This window comes from Solanum dulcamara, chromosome 4 (assembly GCF_947179165.1).
Source record: "Solanum dulcamara chromosome 4, daSolDulc1.2, whole genome shotgun sequence".
NCBI classification, from domain to species: Eukaryota; Viridiplantae; Streptophyta; class Magnoliopsida; order Solanales; family Solanaceae; genus Solanum; species Solanum dulcamara.
In genome coordinates this window covers 9,635,940-9,660,819 of record NC_077240.1, presented here as the reverse complement: position 1 = coordinate 9,660,819, position 24,880 = coordinate 9,635,940, and the positions used below count along the sequence as shown (strand labels likewise).

The 24,880-nt window shown below is 34.5% G+C and overlaps 1 protein-coding gene across 2 annotated transcripts; it reads left to right on the top strand.

Annotated features, from left to right (window-relative positions):
• The first annotated feature begins 732 nt into the window (after positions 1-732).
• LOC129886077 (protein SUPPRESSOR OF QUENCHING 1, chloroplastic) lies at positions 733-23,262 on the top strand. Of its 2 annotated transcripts, XM_055960604.1 has the most exons (28): positions 733-1,225; positions 2,236-2,336; positions 2,451-2,507; positions 2,596-2,690; positions 3,487-3,586; positions 4,070-4,128; positions 4,351-4,475; positions 4,791-4,917; positions 5,387-5,474; positions 5,556-5,634; positions 5,878-5,938; positions 6,161-6,236; positions 6,997-7,107; positions 7,544-7,639; positions 8,230-8,352; positions 11,085-11,282; positions 12,459-12,563; positions 12,638-12,702; positions 15,024-15,117; positions 15,237-15,394; positions 17,500-17,549; positions 17,935-18,056; positions 18,161-18,268; positions 19,362-19,454; positions 20,855-20,891; positions 21,811-22,055; positions 22,195-22,344; positions 22,840-23,262. In XM_055960604.1, the coding sequence occupies exons 1-28, from the start codon at positions 871-873 to the stop codon at positions 22,999-23,001; spliced, it is 3,240 nt and encodes a 1,079-aa protein (XP_055816579.1). In that variant the 5' UTR covers positions 733-870; the 3' UTR covers positions 23,002-23,262. The 2 variants fall into 2 exon arrangements, with proteins under 2 accessions (XP_055816579.1, XP_055816580.1); XM_055960605.1 differs by lacking the exons at positions 21,811-22,055; positions 22,195-22,344; positions 22,840-23,262 and adding an exon at positions 20,967-21,298.
• The last annotated feature ends 1,618 nt before the right edge of the window (positions 23,263-24,880 follow it).

Here is a 24,880-nt window from a genome sequence, read left to right as displayed (position 1 = left end):
GGCTTTGCACTACCCCTGTTATGGTGTTTTCTCTAATTTTATTTTTTTTATATTTGAATTTGCTGCAAGGTCTTTCAGAAACATAAGGTAATGGTAAAGTTTGCATACTCAATTATTTGTAGATCGCATTCGCGAAATCACTACTAAAAATAGTGAAAAAACTGAGAGACATGATTGGTCCAAAAAATCAAGAAAACACCAACTGTTTTTTCCGTGCTATAACAATAACTTTTAAATTAATTTTTTGAAGAAAATCAATAGTCTTTGGATTTTTTTTATAAAGGTCAATAAATAGGGTCTCTTTTTGTAATTTCTTTTTGAAATGCAAAATTACAGTTGAGGAGTATAAATAAAAAATATGTGTGACTGAGAAGTAAAATTATTCAATATCGTTGGTTTTGATCCATTTTGTAGTAGTGATTATTACTAATATGTTGTTATTGTTAGTGTTGAGAAATGATTTAAAAAATAAGTAATAAATATTGTGGGTAAAATAAAAAAATGATTTTTAAAATAGTAAAGAAGGAAAATCAAACGGAGATAGTAAATAGCCTTGTTTTCAAAGGTCTCTCATCTATGTTATAACATAACCAATGCACCCATATCTACTCTAATCCCCAACAATTGTTCTCCCAAAATAGAGAATTAATAATAATAATAAAAAAAAGGCAATATTTTCCATCACATAAAATAAAAAGACAAAATCCCACCTCAAATTTTGATTATCCGCTTATATCCAACGCGGATAAAAGGGTATAATAGTCCAATCACACGGAACCCAAACTGAATCCTCTTCCCCGCCACCCAATAAACAAGTATATAAAGATTCCAGAAGCGTTACCCAAGGCTCTAACCAAAGGCCAAAAAAACATGGCGTTGAGGCTTACAACCTCTTCACTCCCGACTTGTACTCCTGGAAAACCCAAACTCCCTAAACTTTTCAGCTCAAGATCCAAATTATCCTTTCAATTTCTTCCAAAAGCCTTCAGAATCTTGGAGTTAGAATCAAGAAAGAATGGTTTAAAGGTGAATGCTTCCCAGAAATTGGAAGACAAGAATGTACCTGAGATGGGTACCCAATGGGGGAAAGTATCGGCTGTGTTGTTTGATATGGATGGTGTGCTTTGCAATAGTGAGGAATCCTCAAGAAAAGCGGCTGTGGATGTTTTTACTGAAATGGGTGTTCAAGTTACCGTTGAAGACTTTGTGCCTTTCATGGGCATGGGTAAATTCTTCTTCTTCTTGAATTTCTTGATTATTACATTCTTTTTATTTATTATCTTTGAATTTTCGGGGGGAAAGGTTTCTTTGTCAATCTGCTTATTTATCATTGCTTCCCTCCGTGTACTAATTCAGGTTACTGGCCGTGCGCGTCATTATTGAACCATGTTTTATTCATATTCTTAGAAACAATTTCCCAACCCCAACTAGTTCTTGATTGAGAAGTAGTTTCTTGATTTTTAGGAACCATTGACAATTTTGGGTGTTTTTGTAGACTTCGCTAGCTTCTTTGGATATCATGCCTAAGTCGAGGATGAAAAGCGCAAAGCATTAGTCTAATAACTATTTTTTTACGGTTCAATGCTATTGTCAGATTGCCTCATTATATCTTTTACGATTTTACCTCAGTCATTGTTCATTCTGTTTAAAGGAATGCTGATGAATTTGATGAAGTAATGATTAAGCCATGTAACATGGAAATAAAGAAAAACAAAAGAAAAGAATATCAAGAATCTCTGTCCAGTCCCCTCCATGGCAATTTTGTCATGAAAGAAACTGGTAGCCTTCATCTACCTCATTTGAATATTTGGTTTTTGTGAAGCATCATCTCATTCGCCTTAAATTATAGGTTTCGGTTATGGTTGCAGATCGTATCATGTGCTTACTTTCATGCATATAGCTAGCCGAGGCCTTATGTGAGTTCTTTCATTCACTATGTTAATTAGGACCCTTCTCCATGAGAAACACTTGTGCTCACAAAATCATCCTTATTGTCTACGAAACTTGTTCTTTTGAATGATTATCATGTTAATTGCCATTGGATCCAAATACATCGGTCAAATTTTTTGATCTCGAGTTACTCTTTTTTTCGACCCCAAGTGATAAAAAAAATTAGTTTGATGTTATTATTCTTTAGGAAATGAATCTTCCATTGTGTAGCACCTTGTTCCTTTGCCATATTTTCTCAATGACTTTTTCTCCTTTTCATTTTCCTTTACCCTCGAAATATATTAGGTGAAGCAAACTTCTTAGGTGGTGTTGCTGCTGCTAAGGGTGTTGAGGGATTTGATACCGAGGCTGCAAAGAAGAGGTTTTTTGAGATATATTTATTAAAGGTGATTGAAATTTCATATATTTACAAATATCTACTCTCAAAGCACTTTCCTTTTAGTTGTGGTAACTGACTCCAGAACTGACATTTTTATTGATAAACTGACAATCATTTGTAGTATGCAAAACCAAATTCTGGCATAGGTTTCCCTGGTGCCTTTGAACTTGTCTCTCAGGTATGTATAACCTGTGATGCAACTTGACTATATGGTCTTGCTCTTTCTGTTTTTGTTACTTTTCATTAATTTGGTGATATTATGCCAGTGTAAAAGCAGTGGTCTCAAAGTTGCTGTTGCATCTAGTGCTGACCGGATTAAAGTTGATGCAAACTTGGCTGCAGCAGGTTTACCAATAACGATGTGAGTTAACATAATGCGCTTTAGCTGTGAATAGTTGCTTCTCATTCGTTTTATAATTGGCATTCAAGAAGCACTGGATTGTACTGAATCATCACATAACAAGAACTTTATTTATTTAAATTATCAGTATAGATATGTTATATTGTAAAGAACTACCTGATATCTACTCCTGAGACACTTGGCTTTCTTGGTATAATGTCTGTCGAGGGAATTGCTGGACATAAACATTTTGTTGACATAATGAATCTGTTAGTCATGGAATCAGCTGCTCAGGCTCCAAAGGTTGTGATCTTCTTATATGGTCTTGGGCAATCCTCCCCTTATGAGCTAACTTTTGTTGTTAAGTTAGGCCCATGGTCGATTTCTTTACACGGTATCGGAGTCAGACCCATCGATTCCTCGATCCCTCTTGTTATGTTTCTCTTTCTCAATATTGATCCCCCGTGTTATGTTTTCCGTGCTTTGGTTTTCTAGTCCTCGGCGTGCCCCGGGGGGGGGAGGGGGGCGGTCTCCTTTTATGATTTTGGGCAATCCTCCCCTTATAAGCTAACTTTTTGTGGTTGAGTTACATTCAAGGTCCATTTCTTCACGGTATATATGCAAATACACACACTATGTATTGGTTGATAATGTAGTTTCAAGGAAACAGTACTTTATTGAGGTTAAAGTGTACAACTCGGATGAAAATCGCAGGTTTGCAGTGAAATAATTGAAAGCTCCCTGCCTCCCTCGCCTTTGTCTTTAGTTATCCTTTTATTTATATTTGACCTCATATCCTTTTTCTTTGATTTGACAGGTTTGATGCAATTGTATCTGCTGATGCTTTTAAAAATTTGAAGCCGGCTCCTGATATTTTCCTGGCTGCATCACGGATTCTTGATGTTCCCACTAGTGAGGTAATTTCCAGGATGTGCAATGCTGCTTTGCTACCACCCATCACAATTTTTTCTTTTTAGACACTTAGCTGTGGGTAGTATGTGATGCTAATCTGATGAGAGACGTATTGCCAACTAAGATAACACTGAGGTTTACATTCACATTCTGTTTAACTGAGAGTTCCCTACATTATTATCCATTAATGACTGTAATAATCAGATGAAGCTAGCTGGAATTTTTTTTTAAGCAAAGAAGATATTAAAAACTTGATAAATATGTTGGCAACTTTTATGTTGAAAATTATATTTCTGGACAGAAAAGGGATGCTCAATTGTCATTCTGTCAGTCAGAACAGTTTTTCTAAATATGGATATAAAAATGGGGGTGCATTATGAGTTGCTGAAGGCTCATATTCGAGGATGATGAAGTTTTGAAGTGTTAAGTAGATCAGTGTCCTGTTTGTCGACCTTGGTAGACATTATCATAATCTTCTATGTTGACAGTGTATTGTGATTGAAGATGCATTAGCTGGAGTACAAGCTGCCAAAGCTGCGAAAATGAGGTATTTGCGTTTGAGTGCCTTTTCTTTTTCTTTATATAGTTGGACTATATACGTTCAAAGTTGTTGGTATCACCAACCCTACTTGAACTTTCCTTCATTTGTTGCGTCTGTCAACTGAATCAGTAAGCTATATCAGCATCATTCTAATGTAACCCTTTGCCTCTGGTTTTAGTGATCATTTTGATTCCATTTTTTCTACATAGTATGTTGAATTACTTGCAGATGTATAGCTGTGACGACAACACTATCAGAAGATTCTCTAAAAGCAGCGGAGCCATCACTCATCAGAAAGGAGATAAGCGATATTTCACTTGAAGATATCCTCGATGGTGGCTCTGGTAGCCATAGTATGTAGTTCACCAACATGTTAAGAATTTCCCTTTTCATGTACCATTGACAAATGTAGAATACTGAAGCTCTTTTGTGTTGTTTATGGAAAAACTTGCGAGTAAGCTCTTTTTTGTAATGATTCTATAATTTGTTGAAGGATATCCTGTTCTCTGATCCCTTAAGCTGTATGCTTTAGCTGCTAACTATTGTCTTTTACTTAGTTGATGGAAAGTTGCTGGTTCTAGAGTTCCTCTAGCATATCATCTGTGGTTAATAGTGGCTCCCTTTCTATGCTTACTATAAAATGAATCTAATGATGACAAACAATGCAGATGTGATGGTGCAGGAATCTCAATCCATTAATGATCTAGCTCTCTCTTCCCCTGAATACAATATGGCAGGGAGTATCACAGAGCTGGATAATTATCCAACCAGTGGTGTCGTATCCTCAATGGGAGGGTAAGAGCGATTCAGTATGTTGATCATCTAAATTAGTTCATCTGCATCATCATGGCCGCTTTTGATATCTAATACCTCAAATTGCTGTATGCATTCGTAGATTCATCTTTTTTTTCCTTCTTTTCTCTTTCCCTCTTTGTCCGTCTGAAATTATTTTCTTAAACTTTACCTGGATTAAGTTGAATTGCTAAGAACAGTGCATACTGGTGATTTACATCCTTATCAATCTATTTTAGTCATGATGTATAATCACTGAGTTACATGCTTTGTTTTGCTGCATGTAGGAACAAAAAGTCAAATCTGCTTAGAGTGACATGAATAATACTCCTACAAATTAAATTCTCTCATTTGCAAAGTGGAATACTTTTATCCCCCAAAAGGGTCCATACGCCTTTATGAGATGGCCATTTAGGGCATTTGGTAATTGGTATAATGTTGTCGTGAGGTTGCAGAAATAATTTATGGACAGGGTGCAGGTTGCCAGACGAAATGTTGTAAGATATGGAAGTTTAGGAATTGCTGCATCCTGTCTCCTCTTCACTATTACAAACTGGAAGGTATAGAATTTAATAAAGAAAACAAAAGGCATCCTTTTAATTTATTTTGGTTTTCATCTTTGCAAGCTCTACTGTTTGCAGGCAATGCAGTATGCATCTCCAAAAGCTATCTGGAACTTGTTATTTGGCACAGGCAATCCTCCTTTTCAACAGAAAGAAGGTCTGCCCCTCTTACAATGCAGTATTTGTTCTGTTCTCTTCATTTTCATTGTTCCATTCTTTTTGTTGTAGAAAACTTCCCTTGATGACATTATTTTTTTCTCTTTTTTTTTTGGCGCATTTCTAATGTGGTTTTTATCCATTCTGTATATGAAGTATGGGCTGCTTCTTTTTTCTTTTCTTTTTCGGCGATATTTGAGATAATGGAAGGAGATTTATTTTTATTTGTCTATTGCCACTGCAGATGCATCCAGTTCACAGAGGATTCAACAATTTGTAAACTATATTTCTGATGTAGACGCCAGGTAACCTAAGTTTTTATGCATTTTTAAACATGTAAACTGCAACCTTTTTTTGCTTTATAAATAAAGAAGGTTGCAGTTTTCCTAAATTATGAAATTAGTATCATTTATGTTGCATGCTTTCTGGCATCGTTTGAGTCCTTAGATCTTGATATACTTCTCTTTAATTGTTCTTGGATTCCTGACTTGTTTTTTTATCATGTTTAATGTTCTGCATTTTGTTAGGAAATCTACGACTATTGTGCCCGAGTTCCCATCTAAACTTGATTGGCTGAATACAGCCCCCCTTCAGCTAGGCAGGGTAAATACATAATTTCATATTTCAATTCTGCTTCTTCTGGCAACTTTATATTTTGATAAAGTCTTCTGGCAACTTTATTTCTTTTTTTCTAGCTTATTTTCGTATATGTGCATATTTATGTTCTTTTTTCCATTCTCTAGTCTTCATGCAAATATTATCCTTGAAACTTTTGGTTATCTACTGCTTTCTAATCGATGTTTTCTATCGGCTATATGTATGTGTAAAAATTCTTGAAATTTGGAGAGGAATTTCTCCCAAATATAATATTATGTTGTTTCATAATATACTGTTCTATTGTAATGGATTTCCATACACTATCCTTTTGAACAATGTTAAGAATCTTTTGACAATGACATTGGTTGCAAAAAGCTTTTAGTGATCGATACCTTTTCTTTTTCAAACGGTGGTGTTCGGGCTAGCGTGTGGCGCACCTTGACTATTCCACCTGGTACTTGCTAACTCCCACCACACAAATACTGGGTATCTCTGCCCATCAAGGCTTTAAGCAGATGGGAGACAACCATGAATACCTATATCATCTATGAATTTGAAAAATTTCTGTTCTGCTGAATAGTACTTTTAATCTTATTGTTTCTTGGAGGTATGTTTCTAAGTTGCACATACTAGAAAATGGAAAAAGGAGTTCTGGAAGATATGTTTCTAAGTTGCACATAATAGAAAATGGAAAAAGGAGTTCTGGAAGATATATCCATGCTATTACTATGCGCTCGTTCCCTGAAACATTTCTATGTTTGTGCAGGATTTGAAAGGAAAAGTTGTTCTTTTGGACTTCTGGACTTATTGCTGCATTAACTGTATGCATGTACTGCCAGATCTGGAGTTTCTGGAAAATAAATATAAAGATATGCCTGTAAGATTGTCATTCACTCCTTAGGGTTGCAATTTCAGCTTGATTGGTCATCTCATGAAATGATATTCTGTCTATAACAAGTTGATCATCTGAGATGTTACCCCAATCGTTTTCTCCCATAGTTATACCTATCCTGAAAATTCTCATAATTACCCCAATCAATATTCTACTAATTCTGGCAGAAGCATTCGCATGCACATGCATGCTAGAGTTCCTGTAGGAACTACATACATCTGAGGTTCTCATTAGATAGAGGTGCACCTTTGCAGTAAAGGGTGAAATTAAAAACGTCATGGTTTACCATAGGAACTACTTGGGATTTGAACTTGGAAGCTCAAGATGAATTTAAGTACTTTTATCCACAGTTGCATCTGAAGGTTTGCGTACACACTTCTAATCATAGTTGTAGCTAATTCATCAAACACTAGTTTTGCAGTTTGTGGTTGTGGGGGTGCATTCAGCTAAATTTGACAACGAGAAGGACCTTGAAGCCATCCGTAGTGCTGTATTACGCTATGGAATCACTCATCCAGTAAGTACTTATTCAAGAGTTGAACAATTACTGATTTTAATGTTGAATGGATCTTTGCCACAATCTATCTGCTTAGTCTTGAATCTATTAATCCCCAAGAAACGAATGAACATTTGGAAACAACATAAATGTGGAGAGAATTTAGAGCGTCCATATTAGGTTATATATTACTTGTTTTTGGTAGATTACGGTAGAATCTCTGCTGCTATCTACACCATACTTGGTTATGTTAAAATTGCCATTCCAATCATTAACACTGTCTTGGCAGCCTCTCCCCCACCCTTCCCTCCTTTTCCAATTCTAATGTGTACCTTCTGAGCCATATATTTAACAGAAGGGAATACTTGCTAATTCACTGTTAATGATCAAGGATTGCTTGACTATGTATCTAATCAATTTTTCCAATTGAAGCTCTTGTTTATTGCTGAAGTTTATTATTCAGATCCAAGATACTGGTGGATAGGGTAACTTGAAATTTAACATTGTTTATCATTTCAAAATATCAGCTTTAACTTTTAATTGGGGGCGTCTCTCCTTCTTCCCTTCTTTTCTGTATGTTAAGTAGTTTCTTTAACCTCCTGAATGATCAGGTTGTCAATGATGGAGAAATGAATTTATGGCGGGAATTAGGTGTCAATTCATGGCCAACATTTGTTCTTGTCGGGCCAAATGGCAAGCTCTTGGCACAAATAGCTGGTGAAGGTCATAGAAAGGTTTCTTACAGATTTCCTTCTCTTTGATGTTTCATGCAATAGTAGGATATATATAGGAATTATCTAACACATTCATGATGGCATTTTAAGATTAGATGATGGAAAATGGTTCATTTATTAACCAACTTTAATACATTCAATTCTTAAACGCCTCTCAAAGTGCATTATCAAAGGAAACTTTTGAGAGAATATGTCATATTTCACTCTCTTTGATGAACGGTGTGACGAACTCATCTAAAAGTTTAAACTATCAGGGAAAATATACTTTTATTTACTTAAAGATGTCATTAACATGCCCCCGTGCGGGCCTGACTGTTTTTGATTGGCCAAACACAGAGATTTTTTTTTGATAATTGGTAGTGATGAGACTTGAAACTAGGATCTTTGTCTCTGTTACCATGTTGAACTATGTGATCAATTCATCTAAAAGTGTAAGATGTTAGAGAAAACACACTTTTATATATTGAATTATGTTTTAACACACGTTGAAAACCCTCATTATTTTTAGTCCAACCTTAGCTATACAGTCCCTCTATCGTAAATTTTTATTGCAAATTATAACTTTTTGTTTTTGGATGTCCCCAATTTGGCAGCATTTTAGCACCCAAGGGTGTGGCCTAGTGTGGTCAATGAAGTAGGTTAAGAATCATGAATTCTCTTAGGTTCAAATCTCAATAGAGACAAAAACACTACATTGCTAGCTAACCGAATAATGAAAATTAGGTTAAGAATCACGAGTTCTTAAACCCTAGCCTTGGTAGACAGAGTTACTTGGTACCTGTTGCAGGTGGGAGGTGACATGTTTCCCGTAGAATTAGTCGAGGTGGCGCAAGCTGACCCGAACACACCGGTTATCAATTTTTATTTTTTTTTACAAAATTTGGCAGCATTCTCTAATATTATTGTTTCACACAATTTACACCCGTGTTAAGATTTCAATTTCATTAGCTAATCAATCTTGATCTGTGATGATATGCTTTCTCTTTGAACAAACTTGAGTATTTTTTCTCTGTAGTTATATAATGCACATGTTCAATCTAACATCTAACCCAGTCAAATGGTGTCAGGTAAAATAGGGCGGTGGGAGTAATAGATAAGATGACCAAACATTTTCTACAGATAGTAACTGCTTTGGCATAGTTGTCATTAGGATATTGCTTTTACTATGATTATTTGGAAATTTGTAGTTCAGAATTCTAATTGTTGCGTATGGTAAAAATTTTAAATATTGTTTGAAAATCGGTCCTTCACTTATTACTCAATTTCTTTTTTATTTTTGACAAATTATTAGTTAGTTAGTAGCCAAGATTTATGCTTTGTTTTGTTTTTCACCTTAACTACACAGTTAGGATTAATCAAATTCTATTCAGTAACTTTGGTTATTGAAATGTTAGAAGCAATTTAGTTATGATGCTTAGTCAATACTCATAAATAGTACATAAATGAATTGATGAATACAATACATTTGGAAGTGTGAACTGGCAAATAGTGATGAAAATTTTATTGAGGGAACTACACTGCTGGCTAACCGAATAATGAAAATTTCCTATAGACAATAGCTTTTCAGAACTCTGCATGTCACTGTTCAATACTGTTATAATCATTATCCCTCAACTCCTTTACATACAGAAATGTGAAGTTCATACCCTATGCTTGTAAAAGCCATTATGAAGTCTCACACCTTCATATCTTCCCAAAAAAGTCTCAGATCTTCATACTGTATTAATTTAAAGAAAAATGGAAGAAAGAAGGGTGGCACTGTAATACTTAGAGATGCATGTTATCCTTGCTGTCTTGCCGGCATGTTAATACTTTCATAAATCCACTTTTATTTTGAGTAAAATCCTCTTGTAGTATGCACCAAAATAGATGAATGAAATTAGAATTGTCATTATTTTCCCTTTTCTTTTCATATATAACCAAAAGTTTATCCAGAACTTTCTTTGATCAGCCATTGTATCTCAAAAAGCTAAACAAATTACTTCCATATGTAAACACATTAGTTGGAAATGTGGAAGGAGAAAAAAAAAGAATCTACTGCAAATGTACTCCAAATTGAGTGGAAAGATTGACCAGATCATAGTCAGTTCTTTTTGGTAGCTGACAGACCCTTATCTGTGACCTCTATGTGGCATTTCTTTATCATCTGAATTTTAAAAATATGTTTTCTAATATTAGTTGTGTAACCTAGGCTACGAAATTTTTGATATTTTAGGGAACTAAAACTAGGTCACCTTTAATCGGAGACAACCTCTCTACCTCCAAGGTAATGGTAAGGTCTGCGTACACTTTACCCTCCCCAGACCCCACTTTGTGGAATTACACTGGGTATGTTGTTGTTATTGTAAACTAGATCACCTTCCCTTTATTCTGAAACTCCTCTATTTTGTTTTCTGTTTTTATTCTCTTCCTCTATTTTCTATCGTGAAAAAAAATAAAATACTATAGAGACGTCTAAGCTCCTGCTGTTACCTAATGCAACTTCATAAAAGACTTTCTTTAGGCAGCTACATATTGGAGTTTTTCCATTTGTCCTATCTTTTCTAGCTATCTTATGGCATGAAATTCCTTCAAATGAGATAGTTTGTAACAGACAGTTTCTTCTGCTTTTTGATTATAGCAAATTGCCTCTCAGATATTTCTTTCTAATCAATATGATCTGTGGCAGTTGGTAGTGAAGATTATTGACAAGAATTAGCTGTCATTTCGATGTCTTCTGCTTTGGTTTGTAGGATCTTGATTATTTAGTTGAGGCTGCTCTTCTGTTCTATGGTAAGAAGAAGCTCTTGGATAGCAAACCCATTCCCTTGCGCTTGGAGAAAGATAATGATCCCCGCTTGTTAACATCTCCCTTAAAGTTCCCCGGTAAGCTGGCAGCTGATGTCCTCAACAGGCGGCTATTTATTTCAGACAGCAATCATAATCGAATAGTAAGTTCTTCTTCTCTCTCCTTTCCGTATTCTCTCTGTATTCTCTCTGTATGATTGTTGGATTAGGTTGCGAAAATTTGAATGCATGAACTGCAGCAAGTTTGTGGCATCAAGGTTTGTCAAGCCTTCTTGAGGTTTTCTGAAGTTATGAACTGACCATGGGGTTATTGAAGAATATCAGGTTTGATGTTAAAGTGCATATTGATTATCAATAAAGGGAGGTATACCTACGTCTGAAAGTAAATGTATTCCCGACACTGGGGTTGCAGGAGTTCCAAGTCCCCGTTTACTGTTGGAAATGAAAATTTAAAGAATAAAAAGGTTCTTTATAAAGGTAGTATATTGATATCAGCAAAAGTTAAGTGTCAAAGCATGATCATTCATTTTCTAATATTTACAAGAGGAAGCTAGAGAAACGGAAAGTATGATGAAAAGTCTAGGGCTATGCAAAGATAAGATCAATCTTTATACATTTTGTCGGAAGGCAAGGGATAATATCACTAAAGTGTTAAAGCATGATCATTCATATTCTAATACAGAGTATAGTAATGGTAATTTGGAGATGAAATTAGAGTATCTCCTGAAAAGTTTTTCCTGCTAATGAAGATTGGTGGGTGGTATATTTAAAAATTAGAACAAAGAATTAATATTGGAAGCTGCCGCTAGGGCTAGCGAATATGGTAGAATCAAAATTCACGAGGAAGATGGAAAAAACGCTGGGAGAGGATAAGGTAGGGCTTGCAAATTATGCACATAAGAAATGTATTTTGTTTCTTTTACTCTTGATATCTTATGTAACTGGTTCCTTCTTCTTTGTGGGGGACTCAAAAGTTGTGTAGGAAATTATGTTTCCTTCTAGATACATTCTGGTTCTTCTTTGCTCTCTTCTGAATTTTTTCATTCTGTTACATTTTAGTTCCTTCTTACTTGTCTTAGTCTCAAGAACACGACAATGATTTTTCTTCTGATACTTTTTCCCATAACCAGATCTTTCCCGCATGTACTACACTATCTGAGTAACTGGGATTTGCTAGTATCACATCTTTTCTGGTCCTTCATGCTTGACCTGTATTACCCCTAGATCTTATTATTGTTAGTCTTCTTTCTATTTCCACATTCTCTTTATGAGGTGAATGGTAGAATTAGTAATCCCGGACAATTTTCACATGTGGACAGGTAGTAACTGATCTAGAAGGAAACTTTTTACTCCAAGTTGGAAGCACAGGAGCAGAGGGTCTTCGTGACGGTAACTTTGATGATGCAACATTCAATCGTCCACAGGTAACTATTGTAATTTTGCAATTTTTCCCATTTGCAAAATTAATCTTAGATATTAATTCTTATTATATCTTCAGGGTTTGGCTTACAATGCGAAGAAGAACCTCTTGTATGTGGCAGATACTGAAAATCATGCTTTAAGGTACTGGCAGAAGAGGCATGCCTGTTTATTGGGCAAGACATACATGGTTTTTCTTCTGATATTTAATTGAATGTATCATCTATTGTTTATTTTCTGAATCCTCCATTTCCCCACATATTTTCCTTGGAGTAGATGCTTGTGCCTCCATCTTTGAGAAGTTGAGGAGGGTAAACTTGAACCTTGTGGGTTTAAATGATACTGATTATTGCCGGGGGAGGGGGAGATTGACCAAAGGGTATATTATCTATTACTGTTTGCATGGAAGGAGTTTTGCGGAAGCAAAGGGTTTGCCTTCTGGGTCGAGCTCGTCGCACTGGGCTTGCCTAGTGCAGGTTACCTCTCTTGTGTGGTTTGCGAGCTATTGCATAGGAGCGGGGTTTTTACCCAATGCGCACCAAAGGAAAGCGGTTGTGGGTTTTCCTTGTCATAAAAAAAAATTGCACTTGTGTTGGATTTCGTGATGTACTTTTATCTTTCTTTCTTGAAATGGGAATTTTTTGTGCTATAGTGGTATCTCCTCAGTTTACATTAAGTAGTTTGATGATACATGGATATTTTTAGTTAACTTGAGTTGCATATTTTATTATTCGCAATAGGATACAAGATGGTAAATTCGTTGTTGAAAGCTACTCCTAGTTTGAAAATAATGGCTAAATTTTACTTTTAGATTCATTTGAATTTTTGATACTCGTGATAGATTGTCATTGATCATTAGTTTAGGACAAATATTTTTTACCTAATAAAAAAAGTTGAGGACAAATATTTTGGAGCTTTCAAAATAAAAATTCTCGCACAATATTGTCTGTCATTTTTTTTAGTTGGAATCGCTATTCCTCAACTCAAGATTACAAAAGCAGAATCTAAATATTTCAAAACTTGTTACTTTACATGTTGATACCCATCCCTATCTTTTTTATTCTGTACTTTTTAGTAAGGTACTCCTTTTCATTTAATTTTTAGTTTGGTTTTGACTAATCTATCTGTAGCTGACCAGAAAAGAGAGACCACGTACGTGAGTAATAATGGCTTCATTAGCTTTGAAGTTTATTTTGAGAATCTTCATATGTGACGTCTCCAGAGCTGGTTGATTTTTCCACGCGGTCAAATTAAACCGTGAATAATTGATTACAAATGACTTTTTTTGACAGGTCTTCATATCCTTTCCTGGCAAAGTAATTAGGGAAATACAGTAGATTAACAGGAGAACTTAAATAGTTGTTCCATGTTTCCTCAAGTTGGTTCATACTGTCAAAACTGTAAGAAAAACTAGTGGAAATGAAGATACTTAAGAATCTTGTTGAAAAGAATGCTGTGGAAACAAAGAACCAGAAGATATTAGAACATAAGCACAGAAAAAAAGCAACTGAAATGAAGAAAAAAGAAAATGATTAAGGATATCTGTTCCACCATTGGTAGGAAGGGAGAGGAGCCCTACTCACTATAGGGTGGGTGCAAGGGGAAAAAGAGAGATTTCTCGAGCTTGGGCAGGGAAGCCAGTAGGCTGGGTTAGCTTGTGGGGTTGGAGTTGACAGGGATCGCGGTCAGGCCACGGTGAAATAATGATCTTGATCTTGCTGGTGAAGAATATGCTGGAAATATTAGTGGAGTAGGGCTGTGGATAAGTCGAGGAAGGGGAGGGAGTCAGGGAGAAGGAGAAACTGGATTGGTTTGAGGATGGGGGAATCTAAGGAAAATGTTTTCTTTGAACTTTTAGATTTGGAGGTAAAGTAGTCTTTTAGGACCAAATCCGATGGAATACTAATCATCAAATTAGTATCTCACTCAGCGGATAATATGATGCCAAATTACACTGATAAGTGTCCTCAATTCACTCTGGTAATCTAGTTCTCTACAAATAACTCAGTCATATATACATCTTCCTTTCCTGTCCTCTGTGTTGTCAATTTAAATACTAATTGTCATTCTGTGGTCTAACCAATTAACCTGACAGCCAAATACAGCCAAAATATTCCCTCTTCCTAAATCATCGTAGTTTCCATTTGGAAATAGTGTCCACTTTCCTTAATGCAAAGTGTTAACCTTTACCATTCAATTTCATACTCATAATATTATATTCTCAACCCAATATGATTCAAAGAAGAGCAGTCTTCTAATGTTTTCTCTCTTTTTAGATAAAACCAACTTGTAGTTCTTCAAGCCTTTATCAGGGTATTTACTGTGGTCAAATCATTCAAAAACTTTTTAACTTCTCATTTCCTAGCATGATGTGCTTATAGGTTTTTTATGAGGTTATAACCTTTTTTTTAACTGGATAATTTAAGGAAGTTTTTAGTTTAACCTATTGAGTTCTATTACTTTAGGGTCATTGACTTTGTGAATGAGACAGTGCGCACCCTTGCCGGAAATGGAACAAAAGGTTCTGATTATGAAGGGGGAGGAACTGGAACTGCACAGGCAAGATTGGATATGTAGTTTCGTGCTTTAATTTTATCTCTCTTAAATCAGTTTCAAATATTGTCTTGGTGAATCATTCTTTTTCCTTTGGAAGTGAACATCGTTGGTCATATTTTCAGCTTCTCAACTCTCCTTGGGATGTCTGTTTTGAACCTGAGAATGAAATTGTCTACATCGCAATGGCTGGTCAGCATCAGATCTGGGAACACAAGACATCAGATGGAGTTACAAGAGCTTTCAGTGGCAATGGCTATGAGAGAAATTTGAATGGCTCAAGGTAATATGTGTGTGTGTCTGCCTGTGTGTTAGCTTAACTGGAGTTTCAGCAGAATGCTTGTTAATTGTGCTAGTTGTTTATATGAGATTGAAGTGTAGTTGATTGATTGATTATTAAATGCTATGATGCTCACTAGCATCATCTGTCTGTCACACTTTCTTTTGAGGTGCTTTTTACTTGTAAACTAGTTTACAAGCCTTTTTGAAAAAAGGGTTTCCTCTTTTTGATTTTTTAAAAAAGGATCCATATGTTAATCTTGAGAGAGGGAGAACCAACTGAGGACCAGATCTTTCACTGATAAACAAAGACAGAAACAAACTGAAGTTCACGCTTTTTGATTCACTGCTTTACACTTGCTCTGTAAATCTATCAGCGTACTCATATTCTAGGACCGCATGGATATCTCTTCTTTTGAACTGCCTGTATAGGATTTCTAAAAAATCTCTCATTTTTAGTGATAACAGTAAGGGGTCGTTTGGTTGGGAACAAGTTATCCCAGGATTAATTATCCCGGGATTAGCTATTCTGGAATAAGGTGGGATAACTTATCCCACCATGTATATGGGATAACTTATCCCATCAATATGGTATAAATGCTGGGATAAGTTATCCCAAACTTGCCAACCAAACAAGACATCAAAATTTTATCCCTAAACTATATTTTATCCCACGACTATTTATATTTATTCCTTACACCAAACGACCCCTAAGAGTTTTTATGGACTGAGCTCTTTTGGGAAGGTATTCACAAGGATAGGAGAAGTTGTCAGAGACTCATCAACGTACATGCAAATATTAGTTGGAGTGGCATTTTGAGATCAAGGGAATAGGATCTGATATACCCCTCAACTTTGTCATTTAGTGTTGATATACCCCTCGTTATATAAGTGGCTCATACATACCCCTATTGTTTCACAAATGGCTTACATATATCCTTTTCCTTTAATGGAAGTGATAAAAATAATTTTAAATTTATTTCTTAAAATTTTTTATTAAAAAAATATATTCATGTAGGGGTATATTTGATACTTCTCACGTATTGAGTTTTTTTTGGGCCTTTTTGATTCAATAGCTAATTTGGATTTTTTATTTTGCTGGCCAAATTTATTTTTTCACTAATTTTCTTGTAAAATTTTATCATATATGCCCCAATTTTTTTTCAAATACAAAAAATAAATTAGAATATATCCGAAGAATAATTAGTTTTAAAGTTTTTTCTTACTTTTTTCATTCACATTTTTCCCTCATATTTTTACACTAAAGAATGAAAGAAAAAAAATAAAATAAGAGTAAGAAACACTCAAATAATGATAATCAAATAAGTAAAAAAAAATCATGCGTGGAAAGGATCATATATATATACATGATTTTTTTTTAAATTGAAAAATAAATTTAAATTTAATTTTTTCACTTTCATTAGATAAAAAGGTATATATGAGCCACTTTTGTAACGGTAGGGGTATATGTGAGTTATTTTTGTAATGGTAGGGGTATATGTGAGCCACTTGTGAATCAGTTCTAAATGACAAAGTTGATGGGTATATCAGACCCTTTTCCCTAAGATCAATTTTCTTTTGGAAGTTCCATTATGAATTTGGAACCATGTTCTCTGGACTTTTAACATTATCATCTAATTTAATTCATTGGAACATGAAGAGTACAAAAGCTACAAGCAAGAACCCACACTCAAAAGGAATATATATTTTCAGTACCTCCCTTTTGGTCTTGCATCTTGATAATGTGCTCTGGATGTTTTCCTAGTAAAAATTTGGTTCAACATTAGCTCTAACAAATTTTCTCTGTTTGTGGCTACTTACAATGTGGTTACTGCTATTACTTCCTAGTAACACTTGGTGAAAATCATTGATCTCCATGAATCAGCAGGAACTTCCAGTCAAATGCAAACAGGGAAAAAATTAATGTAATGTGGAAAGGAGAAACACGCTTTGTACTTCTAGTTTTTGGGTTTTAGATTCTTTCATTGTATGACTTGTCCTTGTATGTGTTAGTTGTGAGAACATTTCCTTTTAGCCACTTACTTTAGATGGACTTGCTGAAATTTTGACTCTTGTTTACGTATCATCTTCTTTTTGGCCATGGGAAAGCTCTACAAGCACGTCATTTGCACAACCTTCTGGGATTTCCTTATCACGAGGTAATCTCTTAACAAGACATAAATTATTCTTTTGAACTGGTCTATAGTTTTTACCTTTTCTTTTGATACAATTCGTTTACTTTTTTTTTTTTTTTTGATTGTTAGAGGTCAGTATATTGTTTCTGTGTCCTGATAAAAAAAAATTTAACTTTATCAATAAGTATGTCATTTGCAATAGCCAGGTTGCACCCAAAAAAAAAAGAAAAGAAGATATACATCTGTATTTGATTACAGATTCAGATTCTTTCTCAAAACTCTTGCATTCTTTTCTTTCCATATAGTCCACCATATCACTGAAGGGATGGTATTTGAAGTTTTCCTCTTCACCTTGCCAAGACCTTTCAAGTTGCCAGCATTCAATTACCCATTTACTTGTTTTTTGTAGATCTTAAGGAGGCATATATTGCTGATAGTGAGAGTAGCTCCATTCGGGCAGTTAATCTAAGAACAGGGGGTTCAAGATCACTGGCTGGTGGTGATCCAGTTATTGCAGAAAACTTGTTTAGGGTAATTTTGTTTGAAGCCAAAGAAACCAGATTAGCATTTCTCTAGTATATGTAAGTCACATTTTTGACGAAACAAAACTTGTTAAAGAAACATTTATCATGCAGTTCGGTGACCATGATGGAATAGGCTCTGAAGTACTTCTTCAACATCCGTTAGGTGTTTTATGTGGAAAGGATGGTCAAGTTTATATTGCAGATTCTTATAATCACAAGGTACTTACAGACTAATTTTTTGACAGTAAATATTTGTTCCATGTGACACAATTTTATGACATCTTATGATGTTTAACACACTTCTGCTAATACATCTTATTATTAATTTAATTTGAACTATGATGTGATATTCTTTTGTCAAACTAACTTCTCAATCACTATAATATATGCTTCTACTATTATCAACATATTATTCAAGTGGAAAAGACCAAACAGATGTGCTGTTAGAAGACAGACCTCCAATTGAAGAAATACTAAATGCAGTTAACTTGGTGCTATTATCGGCTTTGGTTGTCTAACTCCTTTCTTAAGTTCTTTTTTTTTTCCGTATGGAAGCCATGAATGTACAAATGTGTGATTTTTAAAACATATTAGTCATCTGCCGTCTCCCTATAACTTTGTTTTATCATTCACTCTCTCTACCTCCATAAGAACCTTTTGGTTTTCTTTTTCAAACATAATCTGCATAGTCATAAATTATTTCTAGTTATTTGGACTTGATTGAAGATTTATCATTATAACTTAAACCTTTTTGTCTAAAACTCTTTTTGTGATGTGGTGGGTTTATGAAAAGTGAAGGGGAGGAGAAGATAGATGAGAGAAGGGCTTTTGGGAAGATTGAAACCCTGTGGTGAAGGTTTATAGGAGGGTTATTAGCATGTAAACTTACACTTAATATCAAGCCGGCAATATGTCCTGATTAATGTCCTGATTGAGATATCAAAGCTAATAAAGATTACTCTGCTTAACCAGAAATTGGCACTGTGAAGAATTTCGCAAAATCATCTAATATAGTTAGACAAAATTTTATCTGCTGAAATTGTGGTGCCTTATGCCAGATAAAAAACGGTTGCTTGTATGTAGAATAATTGTGAAGTATTAGGTTTTAAATGTTTGTGGCCATTTTCCTGCTTCTCCTTTCAATCAACTAGTGAGCTTGAAATGCGATGTTTCATATGATGCTTGTTGCGATTTCAAGCTCAAAGAAACCATTTTTTGTAACTTATGTTTCAATAATGAACTACGTGTTTTGGTACTGTAACAGAAACATCTCAAGTAAGTTAAAGCTTTCCTCTTTGGTTTAACTTGCCAGATTAAGAAACTAGATCCAGATAGTAAAAGGGTGATTACATTAGCTGGTGTTGGTCAGGCTGGTTTCAAAGATGGAGCAGCGGTGTCAGCTCAGGTTGGAGAGTGTTCATATATCTTTTCTTGTATTATATTCTGGACATTAGTACTACATTCTGACATTCATTGCACCCAATCATATTTTATGCCCACATGGATGTTACACTTGATAAAATTTGCATGGAAATGAGTAACTAGACCATATTATTTCTCCAACTTGACGGACATAATAAGCTGCTGACACATGAATATTTTAAATCTAGCATAGCATTTTTTTCTAAAATGTGTGGCTGCATCTGTAAACAACCTATTTAGTTATAAGGCCCATACACGAGCAGAAGACCCCTCCCGCGAAACCTTTTCTACGTAACATTTCATCATCAATCAGCAGTAGCATGTGAGGTCATTGTCTTTGGCAACAAATATTTGCCGTTTCTCTTCTTTTTTCCCTTTTCTTTTATTTTCAAGTGGATCCTCCAATGTGTAAAGGACCAAGGAAAATAAGGAACAGAAGCAAGTTTCCATTGACATGATTGAAACACTTTATTAAGGCATATGAGTGTACCCTTAGGCAAATCCAGCATGGATAAATATATCAAATATCTGTCGGCTTCAGAAATTGTTGGACCATTTATAAAGTATATAAGCTTGTAGATGGCAGGAAAAACATTGGAACGTTCTGTACAAAGATAAGTATGAACTTGATCTATATTACATTCGTATATTTAGGAAGGCTGTGCACATTTTCTACAAAACAAAAGCAGCATAACAATCAATAAAAGCTACTTGTAGTGGTATGAGGGAAATGGACGTCAGATTCTCGATGTTAAAATAATGTTTCTAAATTTCTATTTGAATCTTTCACTGTAAATCAATTTTCTTTAAGCTACTTATGAATGTAATATCATGAAAGAAAAAAGTTTGGTAGTTTTAAAAATAAGGTTGGACTACCATTACTGCTATTTTCTCTCTCAACTTGAAATTATGTGCATTATTTTGTGTGGTTGTGGTTGGAATGCAGAGGTTGTGTTGAACAAAGAGGAAAAAGGCACCCCAATTTGGGAGATAAGTCCTAGAATTATATGCTATAAGCTACTGACTAAAAAGAACATTGCTATTTCTACAAAGAGCACCCAATCATGTATACTTATTCTCCGATAGTTCACAAAAATTATAATTGTTCCCTGAATCGGCACAAAACTATTTCCTACCTTTTCTGTACTTCTTTTATATGGAAAGATCCTTTCCACCATACATCAACAAAATTTTACCTTATTAAAGGAGAAAAAAACAAAATAGGAGTCGTACTGTTTTGTCCCTTTAAAGCTTTAATTAACATGCACGAAGTATAATTTTCTTAAATCTATCATTCTTAAGAGAAATTGCTTTTACTGCTAGGATCTCTGACTTGCAATTTTGGTGATTCTCTTCTTTCTTTTTGTTTATATTTTCGTGCAGTTCTCAGAACCATCTGGAATTGTTGAAGCAGAAAATGGTAATCTCTTCTTCTTTGTGCACAATTTCATTTGGCTGATTGCTCACTCTGAGAGTGGACCATAAAACTTTGCAGGAATAAAAGACATAAATAATCTCAATGAAATTGGTGGTCTAAACTCTGCAATCCTCACAATTTATTGCAGGAGCTCTATTAATTTTTGTATACTCATCTTAAGCTGCACTAGGAAGAATAGTAGGAGTGCTGGTTATGCATGGCAGTAGTTTGTAATTGACCAAGCAGATGTTCCTGCTAAAGCATTAAGTTTAAAGTCTATTTTCATGTGGGATGAGTTATTCTGTGTAAAGAAATCATATTATGACAACACTCATTCCTGCATAAACACGTGTGAAGTGTCATTCCTGCATAAGCACTTCTTAACTGATCTGCTCCTATATCTCAAGTTACTTCATTTTGCTTTGTTCTTTCACAATTGTCCTGAGATCAGATTCAAATGGTATCAGATTCAAATTGGTGCAGTAGAAGCTGCACCTAAGGTGTATCATGTCTCTTGATGGAGCATGACACCAGCTATATCCTAAAAAATATTGGTGGCGAACAAGGCCATTGTTATGTATACTTCTTGCATGAGTGAGCAATTTGGTGATGATTGAAGGCAAAGCCAAAAAGAAGAAATTTGGGAGAAGACTGGGATGATATACACTTCTGGTCACTAGTGTGTCAATTGCTTAAGATTCATTAATACTTTTTACAATGTCTTCAATTATTTAAGGAACTTTAGTCTCATTGACAAGTTAAACCAAGAAAATGTACCCTGCGATGGCAATGATATTCCAGAATATGAGATCCAAGTCTTAAGTTTTGAGTTAGATCATGCCTTTGTTTGTATCTCAGTGTTCATGTTTGAAAATGTAACAGCTGAAACTTGTATTTGATTCTATTTTATATACCTTTTTAGGAAGATTATACATAGCAGATACAAATAACAGTGTGATAAGATACTTAGACCTGAACAAGTCAGAAGCTGAAGTTATTACTCTGGAGTTGAAAGGAGTGCAGCCTCCACGTAAATCCAGATCTTTGAAGCGCCTTAGACGGCGATCTGGAGCTGACACACAGACTGTCGTAGTTAATGGTGGTTCATGCAATGAGGGTACATTGAACTTAAGAATCTCGGTACCTGAAGGATACCATTTCTCAAAGGTTTTCTTTCTTTCTCTCTCTCTCTCCTGAAGAAATTGATTAAGAAAATAGGAACATTATCTTCCTAATCTTAGAATTTACCACCACAATATGTCTGTTTATTTGCCTCAGAGACTTTTCTGCCTTGTACCAAATGCAGGGAGTGCAGAGTAAATTTAGCATAGATTTCGATCCAGATAATGCTGCTGAGATTGATTTTTTGGAGGGAAATCTTAGTCCAGAAGGTGCTGCAGTAGTGCACTTCAGAAGATCTTTTGCTTCATCATCCACTGGCAGAGTTTATTGCAAGGTACAATTATCTGTAGGAATGTATCTTTTAAGTTTTACTTTAGTTAGTCAAGTTTATGGAAAATTGACTAAAGAGAAGACTATGTCAGGCAATATTTCGAGCAAAATAAAGCATCAGTTGCTTCAAATTTGCCATATGGAAAATTGACTTGTGTAGCATGTGCAATTTGTTAGTAGCAGTGTAGCACCTCATGATAAGCATAATGTCACGGCTGGCTCAATCTTCTGTGCCCCGTCAGGATCGATAATAGATATTTGATAATATAAAATTAACTACGAACGTACTGTAAAAAGTTAATTTGAGAGGCACACGAGCCTATCGGAGGCCTTGGAACTGGCCCAAATTCACTACATTAGACTAGCAGTGTTAGTAGCATCTAATGTAGTGTTTGTACCCCCTCCCTTTAGCCCGATGAGAATGCTATCACCACATTAGACTAGCAGTGTTAGTTACATTTTCAATGAGTACTTCCCTAATGTTAGAACAAAACTTCAGGTATACTATTGCAAAGAAGATGAGGTTTGCTTGTACCAGTCATTGACCTTTGAAGTACCATTTCAAGAGGTAAATCCAGATTCTGCCCCTGCCATGATCACACTTCCTTTTGATGTGAAGCCAAAAACATCCCCAACTAGCTTACAGATTCCCAGAAGGTGAGAATACATATTAATTAATCATGAATGTATAGAATGATACATCACATTCAATTCAAGATATCGTACCATCTCATCCTACATAATATTAAAAAGAATTGATAATGTTTTAGTACTTTAATAGACCAACATGATCATTAATTGCATGATAAGTAAAGGATAAAGGAAAGAGACTCACTCGTACGTGTGCACTTGTCTTTTAATGGTCGGATGATGAATGTTAATTTCGTTATTCCTCTTAATCAAAATAATCACTTTAACTCTATATTATATATATGTTAATTGGCAGCTAATAACGCGTTTATTGCGCTAACTAATTTTGATGCATATATGAACATTCTTTTGTACTATTAATTGTATTCTCTTCATTATACCCTTTCTTTATCAATTTCAATGGTTAGGCATGAGTATCAACCTAAATATTCGATGTTATTATTATATATAAATATTTCTCTATGTAGTATTTAATAATCATGAATTGGCAACTAAGGGTTGAACTAATTTTGTGGGGGAAAAAACCCCGTGATATGATCACGGGAGAAGGGGAAGAGTTTGTCTCTCAAATTCAAACACTATGAAAAAATTGTTTCTAATTACAACTATACTTAAACAATGAACTTTGCTTTAAAACTACAATTATTCGTCAAATGAAAGAAACACTAATTAATAATAATTAGTAGCATAGTTATAGACTTGAAATACACGAAAAGGTCAAGGTTATGGATAAGTAAGAATCTTAGCATGAAAGCATGATATAATTAGAAGAAGAATTAAGAAACAGCATGTGGGAGTTGTTTAAGCCAAAATCACCAAATGCAATTTTAAGATTATTGACTTTTAAAACGTGGTCATTACTACAATTTTACATATAGAATCATATTATTATTTTCTTAAGGTGTTTTTGGTACGAAGGAAGATGATTTTAACTGAAAATAATTATTTTATGGGACATAAATTTATATTTTTGTATTATAATATTTCACGAGCTATGTCTCCCGTTTAAAGAATTTATGTCTGGACATAAGTTCCATTTTTAATGGCAAATATTAAAGCTTAACATATCTAAAGGGTAAAAAAATAATTAAAGATGGGTATATTTAAAGGGCAAATAGAGTGATTAAATGAATTCATTATGGATAGCTGTTGATCACAATTAGAAATACTCCAATTACTAAGTTTAATGACATTGAAGCATGTCTGACTAAAAGAGGCAAAACACTCTGGCATGTCACTGCCTAATAAATTAGTTTTGTCCGGTTTTTGTATTTTACATTATCCCTTCTTTCTTTAAAAAAATAAAAATAAATCTCTTTTGGCATATATCTACACAAAGATTTAAAAGGATGCTTGCTCTTAGTTGTAAGATACATGCACTTCTATCTCAAGAAAACTGAAATTCAATTAATTTCCTAAAACTATCTTATATAGAGATTATATGGTGTATTGTATATATATTTAAAGATCTTGGATTTCTTCAATGTACTCTGTGTCCAAATCAACCCTATAGAAAAATTAAAGCAAAAATTGAGAACATATCTAAAGGTCACATCACTCCAACATACAACAAAATAAAAAAAAATACAGCATTTATTAATAATATAATTATCTTTAACGACTTTGAATACAATGACATTTAATTGAATTGTTGTTAAATATTTCGGCAAGAAATATTAATTTCAAAAGGCACATATTCTTGAGGGAATAACCATTAATTTGCTGACGTTCTAGCTCTCTACCTTACATACACACTAAAAATTACAGGAATTAGTGATGGATATTCCGTAGCTAAAAAAAACAAAAAATCTATCGTTGAACTATTTAGAGATGAATTATGAAGGGAAAAGACATGAAATAAAATAGCAAAAGATAAAAATAATTGTAAA